The sequence below is a fragment of the Paramisgurnus dabryanus genome, chromosome 11 (genome assembly GCF_030506205.2).
Source record: "Paramisgurnus dabryanus chromosome 11, PD_genome_1.1, whole genome shotgun sequence".
Classification (NCBI taxonomy): Eukaryota; Metazoa; Chordata; class Actinopteri; order Cypriniformes; family Cobitidae; genus Paramisgurnus; species Paramisgurnus dabryanus.
The window spans coordinates 24,888,657-24,916,533 of record NC_133347.1 but is presented as its reverse complement, the minus strand read 5'-3'; the positions used below and the strand labels follow the sequence as shown (position 1 = coordinate 24,916,533).

The 27,877-nt window shown below is 37.1% G+C and overlaps 2 protein-coding genes across 2 annotated transcripts in view; one reads left to right on the top strand and one right to left on the bottom strand.

The window, feature by feature from the left end:
• Window positions 1-7,073, top strand: part of nr5a1a (nuclear receptor subfamily 5, group A, member 1a) — a 25,806-nt gene extending 18,733 nt beyond the window's left edge. Inside the window, exons 8-9 of the mRNA XM_065247570.2 lie at window positions 3,556-5,623; window positions 6,980-7,073. Coding sequence (XP_065103642.1) covers window positions 3,556-3,812 — 257 coding nt within the window. The 3' untranslated portion in view covers window positions 3,813-5,623; window positions 6,980-7,073. The remainder of the gene's footprint in view (window positions 1-3,555; window positions 5,624-6,979) is intronic.
• adgrd2 (adhesion G protein-coupled receptor D2) lies at window positions 6,892-27,877 on the bottom strand. The gene is made up of 25 exons (XM_065247569.1): window positions 27,580-27,877; window positions 27,265-27,314; window positions 27,080-27,128; window positions 25,391-25,624; window positions 23,303-23,977; window positions 22,326-22,454; window positions 22,159-22,244; window positions 21,088-21,366; window positions 18,488-18,599; window positions 18,288-18,404; window positions 17,785-17,893; window positions 17,597-17,696; window positions 17,386-17,438; window positions 17,164-17,287; window positions 14,994-15,097; window positions 14,695-14,797; window positions 12,698-12,851; window positions 12,469-12,602; window positions 11,896-12,011; window positions 8,896-9,016; window positions 7,609-7,650; window positions 7,477-7,530; window positions 7,254-7,392; window positions 7,090-7,148; window positions 6,892-7,005 (listed from the first exon to the last, which is right to left on the bottom strand). The coding sequence occupies exons 1-25, from the start codon at window positions 27,737-27,739 to the stop codon at window positions 6,907-6,909; spliced, it is 3,402 nt and encodes a 1,133-aa protein (XP_065103641.1). The 5' UTR covers window positions 27,740-27,877; the 3' UTR covers window positions 6,892-6,906.

Here is a 27,877-nt window from a genome sequence, read left to right as displayed (position 1 = left end):
TACTTAAGCGCGTACTCGTGAAGAGCACAGATGGGAGAAGCGCGCGCAGAGGAGCCTGTGCATATGACGCGAACACGAGAAAAATAATGGGTTTAATTATACTTTTACTTCCTGACAGTTTCACTTGTTACGTGAGGATAGTAATGACTGACAGACGATGCCGAATTACATACAATATAATTTCCTAACTAAATCTGAGAGAATGCGAAAACATTCAAATATTTTTTACCTTGCTATACCCGATGGGCAGGGCGGAGATACATTTTGGTAGCCCGACAAGAAGCCCCGGGACCTCGGGCTAGAGATTTTGCGAGCCCTGGATATATTATAACAACAGTTATAAGCCACAAGGAGGTGCACTGAGAACGCAGGGTGCTATATGTACCCTTATGAAAAAGATTAACAAGGTATTCTACAGCTAAATATATATTTCCAAAAAAATAAATTAAAGAACATAATTTAAGCTTGTTTAATGCAAATTTAAAGAGCCCCTGTCATTACAGAGCAGCAGAATCTGTATTTGTGTTTATCAGTTAAAGTAATTTTAAACTTTAAAACTGCATTTAAAGGCAGACAATGCCCATTCTGTAATTTTAATTTGCGTGCTCAGAATTTTTACACGTTCACTGTATGATTTAACGAAATACGAATAGCCTAGAATTATGGATGGAGAGGCATTTGCACTTCATTGCATATTTTGAAGGCCCAGCTGAAGTACCCACGGTTCGCCACTGTATTTGTATTATAATTTATATTAACAGTACATCTAAATAAATTGTGGTTTAAAAATAAAAATAACTAAATTCTAAAATACTGTATATTCTGGTAGATATATATATATATTTTTCTAAAATATTTCTAATTGAGATTTCATCAGCCACAATATACGAACCATCTGAAAAGAGGAAACCTGCATTTGAAAGAGAAAGAATTTGCCATCTCTCTATGTCACATTGATTTCCTTCATTCTTTAGCTAAATGGAAGCAGGTTTATTGAGTAATTTGTGTCCTTCGAATGGTTTGAAAAGATTATTCAACATTTTAATTACTGTGTGAATGCTGTTTTTGATGAGCTCTACTAATGCTTTAAAGTGCTCCATTAATGGGTCAGACTATTGTCATTGAATACACACACGCGCACGCACACACTTCTGGTTTCCATGTGGGGACATTCCATAGACGCAATGGTTTTTATACTGTACAAACTGTATATTATATTCTCTTTTCCTAACCCAAACCCTAACCCCAACCATCACAAAAAACGTTCTGCTACTTCACATTTTCAAGAAACATCATTCTGTTTGATTTATAAGCTTGTTTCCTGATGGGGAACTAAAAAAATACTGGTATTCCTATCTTTGTGGGGACAATTGTCCCCATAATGTGATAATTACCAGGTACACACACACACATTTGTACAGCTATCTTTGTAAGGACACTCATATCTGTAATGCAATCCTTACCCTAACCCCAACCATCACAACTAAGTGCCTAACCTTTACCCTAATCCCAACCATCACAACTAAGTACCTAACCTTTACCCTAATCCCAACTATCACAACTAAGTGCCTAACCCCAACCATCACAACTAAGTGCCTAACCTTTACCCTAATCCCAACCATCATAACTAAGTGCCAAACCCTTACCCTAACATCAACCATCCTTACCCTAACACTTACCCCATCCATCACAACTAAGTGCCCAACTGTAACAACTAAGTGCCTAACCCTAACCCTTACCCCAACCAACACAACTAAGTGCCTAACCCCAACCATCACAACAAAGTGCCTAACCCCAACCATCACAACTAAGTGCCTAACCCCAATCATCACAACTAAGTGCCTAACCTTTACCCCAACCATCACAACTAAGTAGGGATGTAACGATACTTCCCAGTACGATACTTATTTATACGATGACGTTCTTTTAATTTTATTCTGTATTTTCAGATATGAATTTAATATTAAGTTCACTAGCTGACACAGTTGGCAATGCAGTAACTATGACTGAGATTATTTTAGTATAGTATAGCAGTCATAAAATGAATGGTTTCTTAAAATATAAAAAATTGTAAAAATATTCTTGTAAAAAATAATTTATTAATCATTGTTATAATTGTATAATGTAAAATGCAAATGTGCTAGAAAATATGTTCTCTGCTGTCATTATTTCCAAATATTTTATGCCATTTATGCCTCCAAACATGTTAACAATGTTCATGTTAAGTATAATGAACATGATACTTTTGATAATTTTTACATGTAGGAATAGGACATTGTATAGAAGTGTTATGCTTTCAAAAAAGTCAGAAAAAAATAGGGGGCATGTGCCACAGTAGAGCTTTATATCTAACACCCCTGCTAAGTCCCTTAATTCTAATTTTATGTAAAAATGTCCCTTTTTTCAGTTACAGATCTGCAGTACAAAAGGTTCATGTTAAAATTCTTTATTAAGTTTTATGTTCAACAAAAAAAGTTACTGAAATTGTTAATATTATGAAAATTAATCTAAAATGTCTAAAAAACAGTTTAATTTTTTAAATTACTCCCAAAAAAACTGTGATGTGTATCGTATCGTGAACCAAGCATCGAGATACAGATCGACCCGTCAGCTTAGTGTATCGTTACACCCCTACAACTAAGTGCTTAACCTCAACCATCACAATAAGTGCCTAACCTTTACCCCAACCAACACAACTAAGTGCCTAACCCCAACAATCACAACTAAGTGCCTAACCCCAACCATCACAACTAAGTGCCTAACCCCAACCATCACAACTAAGTGCCTAACCCCAACCATCACAACTAAGTGCCTAACCTTTACCCCAGCCATCACAACTAAGTGCTTAACCTCAACCATCAAAACTAAGTGCCTAAGCTTAACTCTAACCCCAACCATCACAACTAAGTGCCTAACCTTTACCCCAGCCATCACAACTAAGTGCTTAACCTCAACCATCACAACTAAGTGCCTAAGCTTAACTCTAACCCCAACCATCACAACTGAGTGCCTAACCCTTACCATAACATCAACAATCACAACTAAGTGCCTTACCCCTTACCCTAACATCAACAATGACAACTAAGTGCCTAACCCTTACCCCAACCATCACAACTAAGTGCCTAACTCTTACCCTAACCCCAACCATCGAAACACTCTAAATTCTGCTTGGTTATTTTTAACCCAATGCTGGGTAAATATTGGACTAAACACATGTTGGGTTATCAAATAAACCTATGTTGGGTTGTATCAAAGCAGTACTTGGTTGTTTCAACTCATGGTTGTTCAGTCCAACATGTGTTCTGTCTAATATTTGCCCAGCATTGAGTTAACCCTGCAGAATGTAGAGTGAATTAAGTGCCTAACCCTAACTCTTACCCTAACCCCAACCATCACAACGAAATTCCTGACCCTTAACCTAGCCATAACCTCAGTCTAATCCCAACCCTAAACCCACAATTTACTATCTAATACACACTCCCAAACTTATTCATCTAAAACACTTAATGAGCATACAGAAATAAATGAAATCATATAAGGGTTTCTCTCATTTAGATGTGAAGATGTTGGAGAACCAGCAGTTTGTGGAGAACATACAGGAGCAGGTAAACAGCGCCCTGATGGAGTACACCCTCTACTCGTACCCTCAGTGTCTGGACAGGTTCAGTCAGCTCATACTGAGGTTACCTGAGGTCCGATCGCTCAGTGCACAGGCTGAAGATTACCTGTGTTACAAACACCTGTGCGGAGAGGTGCCATGCAACAATCTCCTGATAGAAATGCTTCATGCAAAAAGATCTACTGCCGTGTGAAATGGACATGAGTATGTGCTACAATAAGTAGACTATGAACACTGAATACTTTTCCAAAGGCATTTATTTCATACTTTACATGGATGTATAGAAATAGATTTCTTTTTTAATGTTTTAATGCCATTTAAACAAAGTGTGACAATCATAGGGAGGCACAGAGGTGTTTTTTTATATTAACTGATTATTTCACCTACATATTGGAGTTTTTTATTGATACGGTCTGTTTTTTTAATTTCCTCTGGGATATAAAGATAACAGCAAATGCAGAGTTTAATCTATACCCAGATGACTCCGGGTCAGATCCGCAACGGAGCTGCTGACTTCGGCACGGATCCGGTGTGGATCCGGCTCGGAATCGTCTGCAGTCTGGGTATAGTAAAATTTAAATCCTGATGTATCTTTATTGTTATTATTCATATCATGCTAATTAAATTTTTCTTATGCTTTTGTACAGATAATGGCCTGTTTATTGTTTATCATATCTATTTTTCAGCATAGCTATTTAAAAATGTCTAAAAGGGCCTGTCCAAAAACTAATTAGATTCAAAGTATTTATTGAAATGATTTTCGATATAATGAAAGCACATTTTTACACAGATTACTAATTTACATGTCTTTCCATTTAAATGAAATGCTCGTAATAAAATAATGAAATAAAATGGATGCTGCTTTTTTATTAAAGAAAAGCCCATGAGAGAGACTGAGAGAGAGATTGTGTGTGTATTAAAAGGAATGATCTTTTGAATGGACACGTTTTGTGGCCAGACATGTTGTTTCCCTCTCGAGTGTCTCTTCAGCGAGGCAATAAAAGGAGGCAATGGGAAGGTCAGAAAACATTCACACACGCTGCCACCATTGAGAACTCACAAAAGGAGAGTGCACGTTTAGAAACCTTTCCCGTAACTATTTTTTATTTGCTATGTATTCATGCAGGTCAGTTTAGTTTTTATAAAAACAACTTCAATTTTTAATGTAAATCTTGGATTTTGCATCTTCTGAAATATACTGTATTACAGACACACCACGTACTGTAGATTCACATCAACAACAGTTAGTTTATTGTTAGAGTAAAAAATGTAATACTGCTGTTTTCTATGCATAAAAACATTGTATAAAAATAAGGTATGCCTATTACAATAAAAAAAATTTGTTTTACATTTATTGTTATTCAGAGGGTAGTAGAATTACAGCACACAACAACAACAACATAAATATCACTATTAAAATACATTTCCAGAATTTGTATCAAAATGTATTTCTACACTCTGTCGTGATAGGACATTGTTCACACAGATACATTTGACATTTAAACACAGATGTAAAGACAAAAATATTAAATAATATGTTATTCATTGTGTACAGAGTTTGCATTTAAACTGCTACTTTGCACAAGAATTGAAAACGCTAAAACAGCTGATAGGTTTCATTGTCCAGAATCAACCAACAAATATCAAAATATCTGAATCACTATGAATAGTTAAAACTATCCCATCCAAAGTCATTCAAACACTAACAACAAAATTGTGTTGTCTGGTCACAAATAACAGTTTGATGATATCCATGCTGTTAAATTCTAGTGCTATGAGCGTGTATGCAACATTAAAAATACATGTAAAAGCCTTTAAGTGTCAAGCTGAATGCAGTCTCCTCACAGATTGAGTCCTGGGAATGAGAAGGCCTGGAGAATTGCGGGGGAGCCGGAGCTTTGTAAAGCTGCTTTTGTGTGTGTGTTTCACATCACATAAGTCTTCATGCCAGGATAACTCTTGAGTCTATGTTGTATAGTGTAACTATCCCTTTAACAGCCTGAGGTAAGAAATTAGGAAATAAATACACAATCAAGAATAGCTAGCTTGATATCATGGGAATTCATATGTATTTTAGGAGCCTGCTACTTAGAAGCAGACAATTCAGGACCAGATCCGCATCGGATCTGTTACAAAAGTGCCAACTTCGGCCCGGATCCAGTGCAGATCCGGCCCAGAGTCATCTGCATTCATACAAAGTGAATTGCACAAAAACGTATGATTATTAAATAAAAACTACAGTATATTGAAACCCCACCCCTAAGCGTCACAGGGGAAGAAAGCAAATCATACAAAAACGTACGAATTTGGTATTGCAGATTAATTTAAATTATTAGACTGTGTTAAAAAAAGTTTATAGGCCCTGTCCCAAATGGCGCACTTCATGTGGATTTTCGGTCTAGTGGCCTTAAATTGCGTGTGCTCGCTTAGTCTACGAGTCCTTAGGGTTTCCCATCTGTCCAAAGTGTGCTCATTAGCGCCCCCTGTGCACCCTTGATGCAGCCTTTGGCGAAGCCCGCACTGCACTTTATCAACCCAGAAGTCCTTGCGAAAGAGCAATCAGACCAATCAGACGACGGAAAGGACGAGTTCACACTAATGGGAAACTTGGCCCTGTCCCAAATGGCACACTCCGGACTTGTGGTCCTCCTTAGAGTCCACACTTTGATGGCATCACGTTGTCCAGACTTTAGGGACCCTTGATGCGAGTCCACGTGGGTGCACCGGAGTCGTATTTTGGGACAGACTTGAGCGCCACACCGGAAATAGGTAGAGAAGTTGCCCGTCAGTGTGAACTCTGGTTGGTCTGATTCCCCTTTCGCAAGGACTTCTGGGTTGGTAAAGTGCGGAAAGCCTGCTGCAGTGCGGGCTTCACTAAAGACCGCATCAAGGGGGCAAAGGAGGCGCTGATGAGCACACTTCAAAGCGTAAAAATGACAGATGGGACACCCTACGGACTCGTAGACTAAGCGAGAACACGCAATTTAAGGCAACGAGACCGAAAGTCCACATGAAGTGCACCATTTGGGACAGGGCCCTTCTCTTCTTATTTCTGGCATGACCCTCGAGTCTGTCCCAAAATACAACTCTGGTGTGCCCTCGTGGACTCGTGTCAAGGGTCCCTAAGGTCTACACTACATGATATCATCAAAGTTTGGACTCAGAGGAAGACCTTAAGTCCGGAGTGTGCCATTTGGGACAGCGCCATAGTAAACGTGCCCTGTCATATGTGACAGTGTAAAGATCTACTGCCACCTAGTGCTTCAATGTGCACACAGCTTCTACCTTTATAACATTTGTCTTTCAGCTAATGCAGGTACAAATGAGGTTAAATTAAAATAAAACAGATTTTTACCTGAGGGCTTAAATGCTGTCAGCTGAACCACCTGAAATGAAAGTTGCGGTTAGATCAATAAAAATAAATAAAACATGTAATGTAGTGCTATTTGACTATCATGTATGATTTTCACCTGGTTTCCATTTTCAGCTTTTGATGAGAAACTCACAGCATTGTCCTCTTTAAACCGTTCTGATATAGAGAAAAGAATAATGATCCAGAAAATACCAAAGGAATTGTGTTGACAAATATAAAAAAAATACTGAAAAAATGTGGCTATGTGTATGTTTCACACACCGTTCTTAAAGATGAGAGAGTTGCTGATGGGAGTGGAGCCTTCACTGATGTCTGGGCTGGATGGAGTTGGCAGACTGTGTACCCATGATGCACTGGGAGATTTTTGAGAGGGCATGAAGCTGGTAGGTTGAGAGCAGTTCTTAAAGAATGAAGAAGATTTCAAATGTGTGAGCAATAATTTGAGAAACACAATGTTGTGGAAAATTGGTAGAAAGGATCTTACTGTAAACGACAAAGCTTTTCGTTTCTCCTGAATTCTTCTGATCGCGTTTCGCACCTAGATTATGAAAAGATGGTCATAAATTTACAGAAAAAAATGTAGCGCACCTTACAAGTAATATTTATACTGCCATACCTCACTGTTGCAAACTGCATATACCAGGAAAATGTACAGACCCTATAGAGAAATCAAATGTTTAGATGAATGGCATTAATGCTGAAATTGCTATTTTAGATTATGGCAGATGCTTTTATCCAAAGTGACTTACAGTGGATTACAAGGTATACATTTTATCAGGATGTATGTTCCCTGGGACTATACTATGTATAATAAAATAAAATTGTACAATTATTAATGTATTTGTGTGTATTTATATGTACATAATTATTAAACACAGTACACACACAAATATGATGTAAAAAAAACCCTTATTCTGCAAACAATTAGTTGCAATTAATTGTTATGCAGCCCTGCAGGGGATCAAACCCATGATCTTTTGTGCTACTAACACATGGTTCTGAGCTACATAAACATTTAATTTATATTTAATTTACCAAATTATCTTTAGGATTAAAGTTCATGTCTATTTAAAAATAATAATTTATATGTAATAAACAATTAAACCATTTGTAAGAGGCTTATCTTAACAATTCAGCTGGTTTTCAGTAGTTATCACATTTATTTTACAATAAGCCAACAAAATCTGTCCACATACTTGCTACATCTCACAGATTGAACATAAAACATTGATGAAAGATTTGTGCTGCAGCTAATTATATGACAAGAGTTTCCGTCCAATGATAAATCTCTCTATTTTCTCTCTCTCTCTACACTCTAAAAAAACAAACGGTGCTATATAGCACCAAAACAATTGCTTTGGATCGTAACGATAGAAGAACCATTTTAGTGCCATATAGCACCGGTGAAGAACCAGTGAAGCACCAGTGAAGCACCAGTGTAGAACCATAAAGGGGCCATATAGCACCACATATGGTTCTACATAGCACTATATGGTTCTACACAGGTGCTTCACTGGTGCTTCACTGGTGCTTCACTGGTTCTTCACCGGTGCTATATGGCACTAAAAATGGTTCTTCTATCGTTACGATCCAAAGCAACTGTTTTGGTGCTATATAGCACCGTTTGTTTTTTAGAGTGTATGTATGTGACTCTCCTCCATTTTCCAATCTATCTTTCCTTTATCTCATTCTCAGACACACACTATAAATCTACATTAACAAGCTGTGGGAGAGAGCATGATGCTTATTCATTATGAGAGGAAGGAAGATACAGAAAAAGATATAAAACACAAGAGAGCTACTTATGAAGTTAAAGAAAGTTCACCCACAAATAAAAGAATCTGCCAAACAAAAAGGCCCCCCCCCTCTCTCTCTCTCTCTCTCTCCCTCTCTCATGTATTACCTGAAAAGCATTGAGTATGGTGAAGAGATAAGCCAGAACCACAGATAAGTGGACCAGCACTCCACACACCCACGTCAAACCTAATACTGGCAGCAAGATCAACACTGGTCGCGTCGCCGCCCTGCACACACACACACAAACACAGTTAAATGATCACATTTATAGACTTTATATCTCAAGTACTCAAAGTCATCATATTTTACGGTGCTGTACATGTAAAGCTGAATTAATTGGCTGGGCTGCTCTGGTTTACAAGAGTCTCTGTGATTATTACCTATAGGAATTGATAACCGTCATAACAATCTAATTCACCAGCTATAACTAAACAGATGACTCATTTGATTTTTTTTCACATTTTCAAGCAGACACAGTTTCGGTTTCTTAAATGCCAAACAGAACGAAACAATTGTGCGTGGAAAGTACTTCACCTCAGGTCCAGATGACAGATAGAGACACATGCAATGTGAAAGAAAAACACACGGACAGATAAGAACAAAACTGAAAGAAAATGAACTTCTGACTACCTGATAGTTTCACGCTCTGCTTGTCTCTCTCTTTTCAGCTTTTGTTAAAAGTTTAATTTAGAAAAAAATCTAAAGAATATAAAACATGAAAGGTGGCTTTCACACTGACAGTTCTTAATGGGGACTTAAAGTATTGGTACAATGTAAATAAACCCTTTTGCACTTAAATGTTTAAGATCAATTAACTTTGGTCATTTTAACTGTACTAACTAGTGATGAGTTGCTGTAACTTATAAAATCAAGTTGACATAACTAAAGCAAATTCAATTGTGCTTTTGCAGATGGTGGCATCATTAGTTTCCGCAATACGTGATTACAATTTATGACAGTACTTAAATAACTGCATGATGTGAATAGGATAGGAATTTCTTCCCATCAGCTGTCCTGTCCCCTTAAACTTTTAGTTAATGATCTGTAAGAATGGGGCTTTATTAGTGCTGTTCATTGATTTGAGTAACTCTTTTGACATTTGGGTATAAAGTAGGGATGTCCCGATCAGGTTTTTTTGCCCTCGAGTCTGAGTCCGAGTCATTTGATTTTGAGTTTCTGCCGATACCGAGTCCCGATCCGATACTTCTATAATACATAAAAAAAAAGAATAAAGAAGAGCGAAAAAACAGAACCAGTCCAGAATGTTCCTTATGTCATGCCGCACGCATTGCTGTTTCTGTGTGGAGTCAAAAGAGTCTAACTCTGTGCCAGCGCATAACTACAGATGTGTTAAAAAATAATGAATATATACTATATATGTTCAGGGGTTAAATTGGGGTTTGTTTTGTGGGGAGGCTCTGTTGGGAGGGAGGGTTCGAGAGGTAACATGTTTAATCCTGATGACAGCAAAGCCACTGGTGTGTTTCAATGACATTTTGTATCTCTGATAGGATTTTATAAGTTTCAGTTTTAAAGCTGTGCCACAGGTTGACCCAAACTTTAAAACCTGAACTTTAAATTATGCAAATCTATTCGTCTGACACCCTATATGCATTTGTTGCACATGTCATTATGCACAATTGATCAAACTTTGAATGAAGTTATAAGACTTAACCTCCTTGACTCATTCTAGGCATAAGATAGGCTACCCCAAAAGACTCAATTAACAAGAAAAACAACATACTGATTCAGCAATATATCTTATAAATTAGCCATAGAGATTCCCTAAGCTGGTCAGCAGTTAGTTATAAAATACCTATAGTTAGGTCGTGATTCATTTGTATAATCAAAATACATTATTTTATTAAACTATACAATCAGTTGTATCCAGTTATCTAGTTAACATTTTGTAATGAGATGAGTGACATGGCTATATACTTTGTTTCTAGACTTCTATTAAGTTTTTTCGACATGGGCACCATTCTTACCTCTCTTTCTCTCTCTCTCTCTCTCTCTCTTTCTCTCTCTCTCTCTCTCTCTCTCTACAGTAATGTCAAATGATTCTGTGCGAATGCGCGTTCTTGAGGTTCTGAGTGAGACGCGGAACTGCGTCTGAGCACATGTTGACAATAACGATCAACGCGTCGTTTAAATGAGCGGTTAAAACGCGGTTTTGTCGTAGGTTCCTTGCACGCACGAGTGTGAAGCCTATGAATGAAAGCACATCAATAGGCTTGTTCGACTTCAAGCGGCGCCGCAACAATCGACAGCCGGGTGACGTCAAACTACCGCGAGAGTGATCCGCGAAATCATACGGAGGAGTTTGCTTTTAAATCGTTCTCGCGGAACTTTGACGTCATGCAGCACCACAAGAACCGGCAGCCGGATGAAGTCGAACAAGCCTATTCTCTTCAGTTCACACGCACCAGCGCAGCGCGTACACTGGCGCGAAGCAGAGCGAGAACTTAATGGATTTTAAACCCTGCATATGTATCCGAGTCCTGATCGGGAGGTAACGTCCGATTCCGATCGAGTCTGAAACCACGTGATCGGGGCCGATTTCCGATCACGTGATCGGATCGGGACATCCCTAGTATAAAGTGTTTCAATGCTACAATATATGATGTAAAAACGTCTGAGTGCTGCCCTCTTCAGGTTGAACGGTGGCTACTGCAGTTGAATTTTCCTATTGGATGTTGCGGTACTGCGTGATGTGAGCGGTACGATTCTACGTAAGCAGGTTCAAGCTCACCACGCCCTTGTTACGATCTCACCACACCCTTGGTACGAGCTCAGTTCGTCCCCTCTATCTCCCCATTTTGTAAATATTGCCAGTGGGTGGAGTCAGGCAGGAGTTTAGTTATATACTATCCACCAAAATAAAAAAATATAGGGAGTTGCATTGTGCTTTCCATCCTTTCATACAGTATGTGCGCATTGGTGATGAGGTAAGATGAACGCAAGTTCACAATGTTCGAAAGAATCAAGTGAGTGCCAAAGCAGGCGTTGTGGGGGGCACCAGAAACAAATCGCACTCGGGTAAGGACCCAGCAAACGTGTCAAGTTTAAAGGCCACCTAAAAAATAACATGGATGAATATAATCACCAGGTAAGATCAAGCTTGTGAAGTTTGGAATCAGAACTGGGCGTCAGCATTTTTGCTTTGCGTTGTGCGCTGGCCACTGTAACCATAACGACACGAAAAAGCACCACAGCATTGACCTAAAAAACAAGAGATTCATATCGAACATGAGATATTGAGTCATATTAGACGTTTCTATTGTTACATATCCATGTTCTCCACATTAAATTTTTTATTGAATTTTTTTTCAGGACACAACTCTGTGACCCTTAAAATGTACCTATCATTTTGTGTTACTGTACCTTTAAGAAATACTGCCTAAAAGTGTGATACAACCTACAATGTCAGAAAAAAGGTAAAAAAAAGGCCCCTAGCTGTCACCTAAAAAGTTCATATTAGTACCTCAAAGTACATTTTAGGACATTTTTAATTGGTACTACCACAGTGACAGCTTCGGGACATTTTATAACAATTGACTGACAGTGTTGGGATCATGCACTTGTTATACATGTTATTATCTGCTTATTATATTAAAAATTGGAAACTGAAATTTCTGTCAATTTGATCTTGAGTCACACAGTAACTCTGCACACTTACAGACAAGACAAACAGCACGGGCCCTGCGAAAGCCCAAATAACAGTCGACTGAATATTCAGCCAGCAGTAATTCTCTGCCTTATAATGGTCGAAAGTTACTGCCAAGGTTACAGCCACTATAATAACTGGCAGACCTAAGAGAGAGAGAGAAGAGAAACAGACAGAATCCATTAGATTAAAACAGGTTAACCGAACAGATCATTAATAAACAGACATGAAGGGTTCTTACCCCAGCCCAACCCATAGTAGAGTTTCATTCTCCTCTCTTCACTGATGTTTACTGAAACAACTTTACTCCACAGCAGTAATCCCTCCACCAGCATCCAACAGAAAGATGACAGGAAAAACAGATGGAGGAGGACTGTGACTAACCAACATGCTTCCTGCATTAAACCAACATATAGTAAATACACAAAATTCTGATGTGTGACTACAACTTTTAATACTGCTAAAACATGCAATGTTAAAAATCCTTATCGCACTTTGGCGCAGTAACATCATCACTCCTGAGAACTCCTTCTCTCGGTCAAACTTAAAAGAGGGGGAGTGGTCAGGAGTGATGATGTTACTGTGCGCCGAGGTCAAAGTGGTGCAAACTAAGTGCTCTTCCTCCATACAATATAGTTCTCATTTTTTATCAGCTTAAAAAATCGTTTTATTTTGTGACACCATAGTTACTTGTGTAACTACTCATGTAACATTCCAAGGAATGAATGGGGCTAGGCTAAATGCTAACACATTCACGACGCGCTGTACAAAGATTAAGATTCTGTGGGCCGTTCTTGGGCCTGAAACTCCCGGGCTGAAAAGTGGCCCCACTCCGGCCCTGTCCTGAACAACACAGAAATGTGGAAAAGCTGACTAATAACTCCCCAAATCAGTACTACACAGCCTTTGTAACATGTTTTAGCAATACCTTTCTAATATTTATTAAAGCAATAAGCCCCAAGAAGCAGTGGTTTACCAGAGCATCTTATAATAGCTAAGGGGCTTTGTTAGGCACGACGCGAAGCGTTTTGTAATCCATTCAGTTTATCTCTGGGTTTGGTGGTACGACTTTTAGCATTATTCAATTCAATTCAATTTTATTTATATAGCGCTTTTCACAATTGGTGATTGTTTCAAAGCAGCTTTACATTAATAGAAGCAGTGGGAAGCACAGAAAATCGACAGATAGCACAACATAATACATAATAGCACAAGCAGCTAAATTTGCTGCGGCTATGAATCAACATTATAAGCGTGCGTATCAAATTATCTGATTATACCATTAGCATTATGCTAAAAAATAACCAATGAGTTTCGATATTTTTCTTATTTAAAACTTGACTCGAGTCTTTTGTAGTTACATCATGTATTAAAACCAATGGAAAATTAAAAGTTGTGATTTTCTAGGCAGATATGGCTAGGAACTATCCTCTTATTCTGGGGTAATAAACAAGGACTTTGCTGCTGTAACATAGCTGCAGCAGGCGTAGTGATATTATGCAGCGACAGAAAATAGTCCCCTGCTATTGAAAGGCCCTGTCGCAAATGGCACACTCCACACTTTGATGACATCATGTAGGGCAGACTTTAGGGACCCTTGATGTGAGTCCACGTGGTTGCACTGGAGTCATATTTTGGGACAGACTCGAGCATCAAGCAGGAAATAGGAAGAGAAGTTGCCCGTCAGTGTGAACTCCTCCATTACGTCGTCTGATTGGTCTGATTGCTCTTTCGCAAGGACTTCTGGGTTGGTAAAGTGCACGAAGCCTGCAGCAGTGCGTGCTTCGCCAAAGACCGCATCAAGGGGGCAAAGGGTGCGCTAATGAGCACACATCAAAGCGTAAAAATGACAAATGGGACAACCTACGGATTCATAGACTAAGCGAGCACACGCAATTTAAGGCCACGAGACTGAAAGTCCACATGAAGCATTTGGGACAGGGCCAAAGTAACCAAGAGGACTATTTTCGGGCATTGCGTAATATCACTACCGGGTTACCGGGGCATTTTATCACGGCTTAGAATGCGTTTCAACCAATCAGAAGGACCAGAACTACAAATTTTAAAAAATGTGTTTAGAAATTTTCTGAAATGACTTTACACAGACTTTAAAAAGGAACAGAAAGAAGCATTTAGTAGTAACATTTTTATTTTTTCCAGTACTCCAGAACCAGTGCTAGGATGGGTGAAAACCTTAAATATATTACAGAATATTCACAGATATTATTAAACTCTCACCTTATTTTTAGAAGCCCAGTCACTGAATATTAGGAGAAACTGAGATGCAGCCAGAGCCACTATTAGGTTTTTGTGAACAGTGGTACGATCTGACTTGGGAACACTAGAGGGAGACAGAGATAAAGAAATCAAACAATACCCTAAATACTGTATGTGATATGTTGCATGTGAGTTTAAGAGCAATGTTATTCTGTAGCAACGTGTTGTATATGTATAATCATAGATGTACAACTATATATAGATTTGTTAATACACTCAAATGGTGAGTTTGGAAACATCACATATGTGTAAAACCTTACCCAACAGCAACAAAGAGAATAAATGTGAAGATGAGTCCACATAGAGACAAGCCAGAGCCGATCAAACTGAGTATCTGTAGGCTTATTTCATGTTCAGGTTCTCTCTACAACACACACATACAGTGTTTCAATGCTTAGATCACATCATTGTCAATGTATGTCATTCAATGCATTTTAAAACCTATTTTCTGAATCAGAGTGTGGAATTGTGACTCATATATGAAATTGAGGAAGAAGAATTAAAATGTTAAAAGTGTTTTACATAATACACTTCATTTTCAGTAATACTTATAATTAGATGACAATACTAACACCACAAGATCAACACACATGAAAGATTATGCACTATATACTGTAGCTACGCTACTGCTCAAGAGTTTAGAGTCACATGACTGATATATGATTGAAAATATGTGTTGATTTGATATCATTTTACTGTGTGTGTAGTCATATACACTGTACAAAGAGAAAAGTTGAATCAACTTAAAAAATTACTTCAATTGGTAACATATAATTTTTTTTTCAACTTAAAGGGGACATTTCACAATATTTTTTAAGATGTAAAATAAATCTTTTGTGTCCACGGAGTACATATGTGAAGTTATAGCTCAAAATACCCACATATAATTTATTATAACATGTTAAAATTGGCAATTTGTAGGTGTGAAGTAAATGGCAGGGCCGTGGTTGGAGAGCGCGGAATAAGGGGTGGTATTATTATAATAATATCCCCTTCTGAAATCACAAGAGGAGCCAAATTTTAATGACCTATTTTTTCACATGCTTGCAGAGAATGGTTTACCAAAACTTACTTAAAGTTACTGGGTTTTCTTTTTCACATTTTCTAGATTGATAGAGGCCTTGGGACCCAATTATAGTTCTTAAACATGGATAAAATCAGATTTTCATGATACTATATCATATGCCCCCTTTAAAATTTTCACCTAAAGTGAAATTTTGAGTTGAAAAAACTTTTTACAGTTGAAGGAAAGTTTTGAAGTTTTGACTTGTGATAAGTTGGCATAAGAAATTGTTTAACTTAATTTGTTAAGTTTAAGTAACTTAAAATATATGTTGATTTGATATCATTTTTATAGTGCATTTATAATCAGATGTGGATACACAACATCATTTTAACTTAAGAGCATTATTTCCTGCGGCTGCAATTGAGCTTTGTGATTTCTCTATTTTGTGTGGTCAATCTCTGTTAGGTTCTTCTATTAGATAAGTTAATTTTTTTTACATGCAAAAATACATCAATCTTGTTCTAATAAATGTACAGCTATGTACACTTTTGCACCTGAAGAGTTCATATTAGTACCTCAGAGGAACATATTGGTACCAAATGTATACATATTTGTACCTAAATGACATAGTAGGACCTTTTTTTAAAGCATTCACATAACTCGTCTGGGTAATTTACTTATGCCGCAATAGTTAGCCTGTCTTGATATTTAACCACAATACTGTAAGACACTTGCATTACATGCGAAATGTCCCCTTTTGTTTCTCTTTTCTTGTCTCTTCCTCGATCCAATGAGACAATGAGGACAATGAGACCAACAGACCCAGTTCCTGCTGCTGTAAAGGTCATCACACCACTGACCACTGGCCTTCCTTCAACGTGATGCCTAGTCGATGTCTGACCCACGTCCACCCGCTGCCCGTCTAATCTACCTATTTGTGTGTATATATATTATTTTAAATGTTTTAATTCCCATAAAATTGTATAAAATCATACTTATTATATTATATATCCTCTATAGAATCAGCTATGTCTGGCTTTCTCTTACGTTTTTTTTTCCTTCCTAGGACATTTTTCCTCCTGACTAAAAAAGTTGGGAGGTCTTTTCTCCTAGGTTTTTTTAACCCCTGGGGAGTCAGCTGACATTGGCTCAACTTAGCACCCTTGTCTATATGTTACATTATTAGTACGCTAGCTAGTATGGTTTAATCTTAGCCGCTGTATTCTACTGCTTATGTTGTTCATAAATTTTCTGTGTTTTCTCCTGCATCTATTAATGTGAAGCTGCTTTGGAACAATTAAACAGTTGTTAAAAGTGCTCTCTAAATAAATTGAATTTAAAATGTAATTTTTAAAGGGTACTGTTCCAGTGACATTTTTGACCATTTTCTCAGCGCATTTATCAATCAAATGAAACCCACTTACCGAAACATTATAGATCTGTAACAGCACGGCAAAGTTTGTCGTGTGGTTACAGTAACAGGAAGTCAAGTTATTCTGAGAGGAAATTAAATAACAGCCATCTGTTGACCACTTGCCCTCCTCAGACCTGAGATGTAAAACCAGAGAAACAAGATTGACATAAAACATGAACGGAAAAAGATGAGCAACTAAATAAAATAAGCAAAATAAGTGCAAATCTCTCACGTTGAGCCCAAATCCCAAAAGACGCAAAAAGGTACTGTTCTCTTTGAAGTGCTCTAGAGAAAATAAAAAATAACAAAATATAAACTATTTAAATATATATTTTTAGACAATAATTTTTAGTTCCCAAAATAAACATTGAGTCAAAACGTCATACAAGAAGGCATCTTCTAAGGCATCGTTTATTTTTTAAGAGTGTGCAAACATGAAATACCTCACTCGTCTGGTGTTGTAGTGTGTATTGTACTGGCATGCTGAATTTCTCTCCATCTTTTAACACTGTACTGGAGATGATTGATGAACCCAACACTGTTCTGATATATAATACAGTGTTTGTCACATGAAAGTGAACAAGGTTTACAAATTCATCATATATTGTAGACTGAACTGACCATGGCTTACCTCAAATAACTATCACTGGCGCTAGGAGGAAGAGTACTGTTCTGCTCTGTTTCTGAGAAACATTTGACAGAGTTGTACCACGTATTCAACAAAGTCACCTTTTTGAAGCCTAAGAATAACAAATATAAAACATGTATAGTTCCACTGTGCCCTTTTTGGACATTTATGTTTCAATTTATAATAATGGCATGGAAAAAACAAACAGTAGTAGCCAAAGTTTTTAAAAAGATTTGTTGGTTCAGCTTAAAAAAGTAAGTTACCTGGTTGCTTTAAAATTTTGAGTTAATTTAAGTAAAAAAAATATTACTTATATTATTTGTGTAAAACTAAGTAGTAGTTGTGTCAACTAACATTTTTAAGTTGAATTAACGCAAAATCTTTAGGCAACCAGGTACGTTTTTATACTGTTGCAAAAAAAAAAAAAAAACGAAACAAAAGGTTAACAAATTACAAAAGGTATTTAAAGGTATTTAATGAATCACATGTGGTTGGAATGTCCCTACCATTGTTGATAAGTTCTTTTGATGGGACAGAGATGCAGTCACGATTTCCTACTTCTGCCCCACAAAATGCAGAAACACCAGAACCATCAGACATAATCTTCTGTTGGATCTGCAGCTCTGGAAAACATGATGTCAACAGTCTTTGTGTCTGACCTGGGTTTGCATCTGTTGCTTTGTATGCATGACTGTATATAACTCACTAATATTGTTGCTTTGTATCTCCACGCTGTCTGTGTCGTTCATCAGCAAAGAGTTGAGGTTAGACACCATAAGGTCTACATTCTTTATCACAGCCATTGGCCCATTCACTACCTGGAGTATAGCACATGTGTTATTAAAGGTAAAAACAAATAAATAAAAACAACAACAAACACACATCAATTTACCTCAACGTTTGGGTTTGTCCAATAAAATCACATGGCAATTCCTAACTATTTTATGAGATGGATCATTTGCAGAAATGTATTTTACATTTTACAATCTTATGTTTACCTGTCCCAGAAATGTTGTGTTTAGGGGCAGGGCTTTATTAATAAATTTTTCTTACATATGGTTTTGTATGATTCGCTTCATATGAAATCATACACTGTAAAAAATTCCTTGTTGCACTTCATTTTTTTAAGCTTATTCAACTAAAAATTAAATTAAATTAGCTTAAGTTGTTTCAAATTTATTTTTATAATAAGCAACTCCTCACTTGTGAAGAAATTTGAAATTTATTGTAATTAATTTAACAATGGGTTGGATCATCCTGGCATTTTTTTAAAGTGAACCAAACAAACAAACAAACAAACAGATAGTGCCGTCCCAAACTTACACACTGTAAAAAATAAAAGTTGGATCAACTTAAAAAAAATTACTTCAATTGATAACCCCTAAAAATGTGATTTTAACTTACATTTTGAAACAAGTTGAAAATTTTGAGATATTGTAGATGTTCATTTTTAAACGTTTTATCAATTTAAATTTTTCACTTTAAGTTTATAATACTTATTTTTTAGGTGATACCAATTGAAGTAAGTAACTAGGGGTGTCACGATTATAAAATTTGGCTGACGGTTAATTGACTAATAAATTGAGACGATTATGACGATTAATTGCCTGATTTTGGACTTTGACGATTAATTGTCTGTTTATTGCTTTGACATTTAATTCTCATGCATTTTTTTGTTTGTTCATGAAATAATTTTCAAACATTGTTGTGATTATTTAAATTAAATATTTAGCATGGTTTACCTGCCAGTTAAAGGAATAGTCTACTCATTTTCAATATTAAAATATGTTATTACCTTAACTAAGAACTGTTGAATCATCCCTCTATCATCTGTGTGTGTGCACGTAAGCGCTGGAGCGCGCTGCGACGCTACGATAGCATTTAGCTTAGCCCCATTCATTCAATGCTGCCATTTAGAGATAAAGTTAGAAGTGACCAAACACATCAACGTTTTTCCTATTTAAGACGAGTAGTTATACGAGCAAGTTTGGTGGTACAAAATAAAACGTACCGCTTTTCTAAGCGGATTTAAAAGAGGAACTATATTTTATGGCGTAATAGCACTTTTGGGAGTACTTCGACTCGCCTGAAAAGTCCGCTCCCCTTCTCCCTCTCATAATGGGAGAGGGAGGGTGTTACTGCGCCAAGTCGAAGTACTCCCAAAAGTGCTATTACGCCATAAAATATAGTTCCTCTTTTAAATCCGCTTAGAAAAGCGCTATGTTTTATTTTGTACCACCAAACTTGCTCGTATAACTACTCGTCTTAAATAGGAAAAACGTTGATGTGTTTGGTCACTTCTAACTTTATCTCTAAATGGTACCATTGAATGAATGGGGCTAAGCTAAATGCTATCGTAGCGTCGCAGCGCGCTCCAGCGCTTACGTGCACACACACAGATGATAGAGGGATGATTCAACAGTTCTTAGTTAAGGTAATAACATATTTTAATATTGAAAATGAGTAGACTATTCCTTTAATACTAATACACTGTAAAACAATTCTGTAGAAATGACCGTATTACTGATTGGCAACTAGCTGCCAGTAACTTACTGTAGATTTTACATTTATGTTATTTACTGGCAACAGTTTGTTCAAAGTTAAATGAACACTAAACATTTTCAGTCTTTATCTTCTACAGTAAGTTACTGGCAACCAGCTGGATAATTACAGCTAATTTTTACAGTGTACACATAACACATATGAAAAAGTATTTATTTAATTAATATATCTTTCAAAACTGAAAATTTTTCATAAGAAATAAAAACAGTAAACTGTTACTGAAAAATAGCGGAAAATAAAATGCAAACAAAATGAATTGACTATACCAAAAAAGGCCCTTTAATAGTAGCCAATCCTACTAAGGTCATATTAGTATTGGACCACATGTCTGTAGTGGCTGGAAAAAAATAAATCTCTTACAGATCCTGCAGTAGCATCCTTCGCTTCCCTAAATTTGGAATTGCTGTTTTGAAAATGTATGTTTTACCTGGCAGTTTATATAGCTTATCAAAGTTTTGCAGCGTTTCTTTAAATGCTGTTTTTCCATTGTATTGAATGGCTTTGCAATGTATCTCATTACACTGTCTTTTAAGGAGCGCCATCTGATACTGTCTTGTTTCTACAGGCCTGCAGCTCCCCCTTGTGTTTTATAAAGAGGTGTGCAATCATTAAGGTGATCTGAAATCATCGCGATAAGGTCAAACAATTTTGATGAGACGATTATTTAATCATTGTGAGTCAGCCCTATAAGTAAAAAGTATTAAAAGTATTAAAAAAATTCTAATAGTAGTTATAGTCATTCACCCCTTTGATGCTGCCCCATGTACTGGCATTGTCTTGGCTGATGAGTGAATCTGCAACATTGATGAAACTCTGTCCAAGTCTTTCAGCATCATGGTACTTCTGGTTGTCTGTACTGTGCAGGTTAGCAGCCCGAGACAGAACATGCATCAAAGAAATAATGTCTCTGCCTTCCAGCTTTTTCTGTTCCTTCAACACCACCTGCTCAGATACGTTTAACAGATGTGAAACTGAAGTCCAACTCTGTCCATCCACAGCATCGGAGAACACATCATCTGCAGACTGACAGAAGCAAAACACAATACAAGTTAGATAAAAAAAACAAGATGACATTGAAATTTTTGTTTTAATTATTTGTGTTATGTTCCTGTGGCTTAAATGATAGAGAATAGCATTACCAGTGCAAAGGACAAAGGTTCGATCCCAGAGAAGAGTGGTGACCGGTGACTTCTCATCCGAGGGCCGCAAATTCAAAATATGTGTTTGTGCCATCATGTGAACCATGTGCATCATGCGTCATGTCAAAATAATTTTGATATGCATGTAAATCTCTCGTTTTAAAGAGCTGAACCATAACTTTTGTTGTGATGTCCTCACTATGACACACCCATTACGGCATTGTTTCAGCTTCTTGTTCACACAGAGGGTTTTCCGTGTATCTTACTAGGTCCTCTTTCCGGCAACAATCTCAGACGATATACAGGATGTTTTTGCATACACACAGAAGCTTGTCTGCCAATTTTATGGGTATTTTCTGGGACCAAAGGTCTGTGTGAATGGGGTTATGATGAGCCACACACATGACAGGTTAAATACTGTACGTTTTGAAGAGCTTTGCATCGTGCGCCCTCAAAAAAGAAGTCACTGGCCGCCACTGCCAGTAAAGACTGAAATGTATAGATTGAATGCTCTGTACGTTGCTTTGGATAAAAGGGTCTGCAAAATGTGAATTTATTTATGAGATTAGGAGGATAATAGTTTGATTTCACATTGGCTTGAATGAACTGTAAGTTGTTTTGTAAAAGCATCTGCCAAATGCATAATGTTAATTTTGGTGGTGGTGTCTGCGTTTACCATGCCAAACTCCATGAGATGTTTCATGAATGGGCTTGGGTTGGACTTCAGCGATTCTTTAATATCTTTCATCTTCAGGTAGGATTCTGTGGGCCAGAGAGTGCTGTTAGACTCAACATAAATCCACCAAAACATCATAAAGCCACACATACACACAGTACACACACCTTTACTGATTTTGCATATGAAAGGATATGTGTTTGTGCAGGGGGTGGTGGTGTACCGATCTTGACCATCAGGCCCAGCACTAAAAACTTTACATTGGTTTTTCGGTATCTGGACTGGCTTCTGGGTCTCTGTGAAAACACAGGAACATTACATACACTGCAAGCAAACAGAAACTTTAATAGCAATTCAAATAATGAATGCATGCACTAAATACAATTTAATGTACACTAATAATAATGCAATTAATATCCTTTGCAAATTAGGCTACTACATTCTCCTGTAGGCGGCACATGCATGACCTAGGCGTAAAATGTACGCGGGGTTTCAAAGATCCTACAGTCTTAAAGTCACACATAACAAAATATTAAACCAAGTGTTTAAAATAATGAACCAAATAGTACTGTACAAGTGCACTACTTCCCTACTGAAAAATCCAGCTAAGCCCAGCATAAGCTGGTGATCTGGTTTAGCTGGTCTCCTAGCTTGGTTTTAGCTGGTATTGCTGGTGTAGCAAACTGGTCTAGCTGTGTTTTGGTCACTTTTTAAGCTGGTCTAGCTGTGTTTTGGTCACTTTTCTTAGCTTTGCCAGACTGGGAGGACCATCTTAAACCAGCTACCACCACCTTAAACCAGCTAAAACCAGCTACCAGCTTATGCTGGATTTTTAAGTAGGGTTCAAATGTTTTTTAAATAGATTTTAATGAATATACAGTAAATATATGCTTCTAAATTAAGACAAAAAATTGACACTTGGTTGTCATACTTTAGTGGATGTTGATGATAAACTACACCTGTGGTTACTCTGTTAGGGTACCACGTGTGAACGGACTTCGATGACTTACAGTTGGGTAAAAGTAACAAAGAAAATGCAAAAGTGAAGTTCTTCGGAAAAAAAATAGGCTTCTGTTCTTTGCAAATTCCACTTTTGATAGGTTTGATATTCGGATGTGTGAAGATAAAATGATAATCAGTAAACCTGTACAGTTGAGTGTGGCAGACACATTGTCAGCAGACCGATTGACAAGGTTCCCATCCTCCCAACTGAAGATCACCTTGCGATTGGTCAGTTGTGAGCAAGACTCCAGCGCCTGCACCTGTTTTAAGTCCAGAGCTTCACCCCAGATATTTAGATCAGTCAGGTTTCCAATAAACGGCTCTGTGAAAGTTCCACCAAAGGAATCCTGGTCTTGCCCCACAATAAATATCCCATTTTCATGAATGTTTCGAGGATTGTCCGTCCCTGTCCCTTTTCCTTTCCTGTTCCCTGAATCACCCTGTTTTCCATCCACGTAAATAGCCCAGGATTCATCATTATTCTTGCTCCATGTGACGCAAACATGATGCCAGTTTTTGTCAAGTGGCAGCTCGGCTTTGTAAGGATGATGTTGTCCTTGAATGAGAAGCGCTAGCAGTACCTTTTCCGCAGGTTTTTTATATTTCTTATGTGTTTCTGAATTCTGGATCTGTCCTCGAAGCTGGAATTCATTGATTAAAACAGGCGCTGCATATGAGAAGACTGTGGAGACGTTCTCGTACTCCGGGTCCCACTGAACGCGTACACAAACGCTCAAGTCTGACAAAGACGGGAACGAGGTGTTCACACGAGCAAAACTATCCTTTCCCTTGAAAGATAAACCTGGGAGGACCCTTCCTAGTGAGGGAATAAGAGACATTATTTATATCATCTGTTTTTATTTATAAAAAAAAAAAAGGGGGGGGAAACTGGACTTTACTTTAGACTGGACTTTAGACAAAATTTTTAAAAGTACATTGAAATGACTTGTAAAGACAGTTTGATTATATTTTTTAAATATTAAAGGGACACTCCACTTTATTTGAAAATATGCTCATTTTCCAGCTCCCCTAGAGTTAAACATTTGATTTTTACCGTTTTGGAATCCATTCAGCCGATCTCCGGGTCTTGTGCTGACACTTTTAACATAGCTTAGCACAATCCATTGAATCTGATTACACCATTAGCATTGCGCTAAAAAACCCATAGAGTTTCGATATTTTTCCTATTTAAAACTTGACTCTTATGTAGTTACATCATGTACTAAGGCCGAAGGAAAATTAAATGTTGCGATTTTCTAGATGGATATGGCTATTTTTTAGCGCGATGCTAATGGTCTAATCAGATTCAATGGAATATGCTAAACTATGCTAAAAGTGGTACCGCCAGACCCAGAGATAAGCTGGATGGACTTCAAAATGGTAAAAAATCAAATGTTTAACTCTAGGGGAGCTGGAAATGAGCATATTTTCAAAAAAGTCGGTAACACTTTATTTTACGACCCGCAAAGTACCGCGTAATTAAACCGAATTTACAGCGTACCTATTTGTAACAACAGGGTAGGTAACCTGTAGGTATAAGGGAATAATATTTTAAGTTTGGGGTAATAGGGGGGTAAGAATATGAAGAATTATAAATTATTTATACTCTAAGTATTTTATAACAACAGGGTACCTATTGTAATATTACGTGGTATGTATGACTTAGTCATGTCTATGGGGAAATTATGTTTGATTTATTTTTTATTGTGAATTTTTCATATTGACTACTGAATGTTGTATACAGTCAATGTCTACGAGCCACATCGGCAAATAAATATAACAGCATATCCCTTTTATTTTAGTAGCCTATATTACTTGCTTTTAATAACAAAAGTCCATAACAATTCGGTTTAATTACGGGGTACTTTGCGGGTCGTAAAATAAAGTGTTACCAAAAAGTCTGTCCCTTTAATGCAGCTGAAATATTTTTACAGTGTAACAGTTGCTTTATGAACAGACACGTTACAGTAAAAATGCAGAATGATATGTAATCGATAGGGATTGAGATAAAGCATATTTGTGCTTTCCGAGGGGAAGGCTCCGACCTCTGAATTATAGCCCGAACCCAGAACACTTCCCCCTCTTTAACTGGGATATGTAAGAGAATGAGGTGATGTGTTGGAGGAGGGATGCTTCATTTAACTAATCAAATTATGTTGATTTATCAAAGATGCTGCATTGTGTTCACCTCTCAAAGCAGAATTTAATCATACAACAAAACCATACTTACTTTTCTTGGCCTGCAGGTCTTTTGGATTCTGACTGCTTTGAAACCACACAGGGCCCCTCAGTTTGGATTTCAAGAGCAGCTGCTGGACTCCGTCCTCATCCTCTTTGAATCCTGAGGTTGTGAGTTCACTTGACTGACCACCGCAGTAACGTTGCGCTTGTTCAAAACTCCAAGACACATTTATAAGATGGTACACTGAATTTTTATGGAGCAGAATGTTTGGGTCAGTAGAATCTGCAAGAGATAGTGTGAGAAGTGAAATGACATTTCGTTTTTTTTATTAATAGAATCTACACTCTAAAAAACAAACAGTGCTATATAGCACCAAAAGTGGTTCTTTGCTCATATTCATAGAATAACCGTTTTTAGTGCCATATAGAACCACATAGTGCTGTGAAGAACCATATGGGCGCCATATAGCACCACTTTAGCACCACATATGGTTCTACACAGCACTATGTGGTTGTACACAAGTGCTTCACCGGTGCTATATGGCACTAAAACGAATTTTCTATGATTACGAGCAAAACGGGCTATATTGATGGTGAATAAGTTAACTGGTTAATCCACACCCAAGCCAATTTGGTATCTCCAATTCACCTAACATGCATCGCTTTGAACTGTGTGAGAAATAAAACCATGGAGTAAACCATTTGAAAGTGAAAAAATAACGAATTTACTTATTTGCAGCGGGGCTAAATCTCGAAACAAGAATCTTTTATCAAACCTGGTTTAGCAAAGTATTACATTGTATCTTCTAAACAATTCAACTTATGAAGTGATTCAAATCTGAAAGTAGTTTAAAATTTGAGCTTCGGCTGGGTCAGGGGGTCTTTTTGTGTGGAGTTTGCATGTTCTCCCTTTGTCAGTGCATTGTTAAGAAAAGTTGGTTCAACTTAAAAATATAAGTTGACACAACAACAATTTTCACCCAACGTTTTTGATTTTAAGCTAGGTCTCTTGCTTTTTTAAGTTGAACCAACAAATTGTTTTTTACAGTGTGTGTAAATAATAATACTATGAGTTTTGTTGTTGGTAGGATTTTGCTTTTCTGTGCTTTGGCTATTTTAAATAACAAAATAAATGACAAAGGGAATCCATGCACTAAACAAACACATAAAGTACAGGATCCATAGAGAATTTACTAAAGATAAAAAATACCTATTTATGGTGTGCAGATTTTTTTGTCTTTTGCAGTTATATGTACTACACCCAAGTAATATTTCTAAGACACAATTTGGCACAAACTTCACTTATATCTTTTAAATGACACTAAAAATGCTACAACATTTTACATTAAACATCCCAGCAAGCAATTAAAAAGATGCATGTAAAAGACATCCATCCGTCCAAACACAGACGTCTAGGCTAAAACAAGGTAAAATTTGGTCTATCAGTGTCCAAACAGTGCAAAAATAAATGAAATAAAAGAAATAAATGAAAGCAAATACCTTGTAATCACTGTTGACTTTGCTTACATGATGGACTATCATACATCTCACAAGTTATTTTGGCAAAAACAACATGGAACCAAATTCAAGTTTATGGCTAAAGTGGGTTACTCATAGCCAGACCATAACAGGTCTATAGTTAACCTAGACAATAAATGAGGGCTATTGCTTGCTGGGATGTTTTCGCCTGGTCAAAAATCGAAATAATTTAAAATCAATGGGCACAACATTTACTTACTCAGTAATCCTCTTTCTGCCATGTCCGAATGTTCACATACACCCACCATCTTTATTATAAAACATGCATAGAAGCACCAAAGCAAGATAAATATTAACAATAAACTTTGTAAATTAGTTAACAAATATTGTATTGGTACATTAGAAAATTATTCAGGGTTCAATCATTTAAGAATCAAACGTTACCATTGCATTCGCCAAAATAATTCCAAAGAGCAATGTGGACATCTTCACATCTAAAAAAAAGGGACAAAGTTGCTTAAAAATAATGATGTAAAGAATTTTAAACAAAAGGTGATCGCATTGCAGTTCCTTTTAAAGGGGAAGGCAGATTTTTTTTTCATTCTTTGTAGTGTTCCTCAAATCTAAGTTCCTTGTTTTATTGTAAAAATGTTAAATGCAATTGTTAAAATGTGCTTTTAACCACATGCCAAACAAAACTAAACATAATTGGTTGTACTTTTACAACTCTGGTATTTAATAATAAGAAATTTGACTTACAGATGTATTTATACTTATGCCTTCTGTTACTTGCCATGTGATGATCTCCAAGCGTTTGAGAGCAGACATCTATAAATGTATTTTCCTCATTGAATAACACAGATGCAGGTGACTTTTCCTCTGCATGTGTGATCCAGTTACTGAATAAGTAAGTCAGCATGTTGGCTTACACTATTTTCATCCATTAGTTTGCAAGTGTAAAATCCATATCCACATCTGTCTCATCCAGGTTGAGCAGCTTTATCTTCCCATGCAGTGTGTGTGTGTCTCTGAATCTGGGAAAGAGGTGCGCACAGAC

Coding starts and splice junctions, on each gene's coding strand:
- adgrd2 (XM_065247569.1), bottom strand. CDS start 27,739: ATGCTGACTTACTTATTCAGTAACTGGATCACACATGCAGAGGAAAAG. Junction 17,894..18,287: donor AAAAGAACTTATCAACAATG/GTAGGGACATTC, acceptor TGTTATTCTTAG/GCTTCAAAAAGGTGACTTTG. Junction 7,651..8,895: donor CCATACTCAATGCTTTTCAG/GTAATACATGAG, acceptor ATTTCTCTATAG/GGTCTGTACATTTTCCTGGT.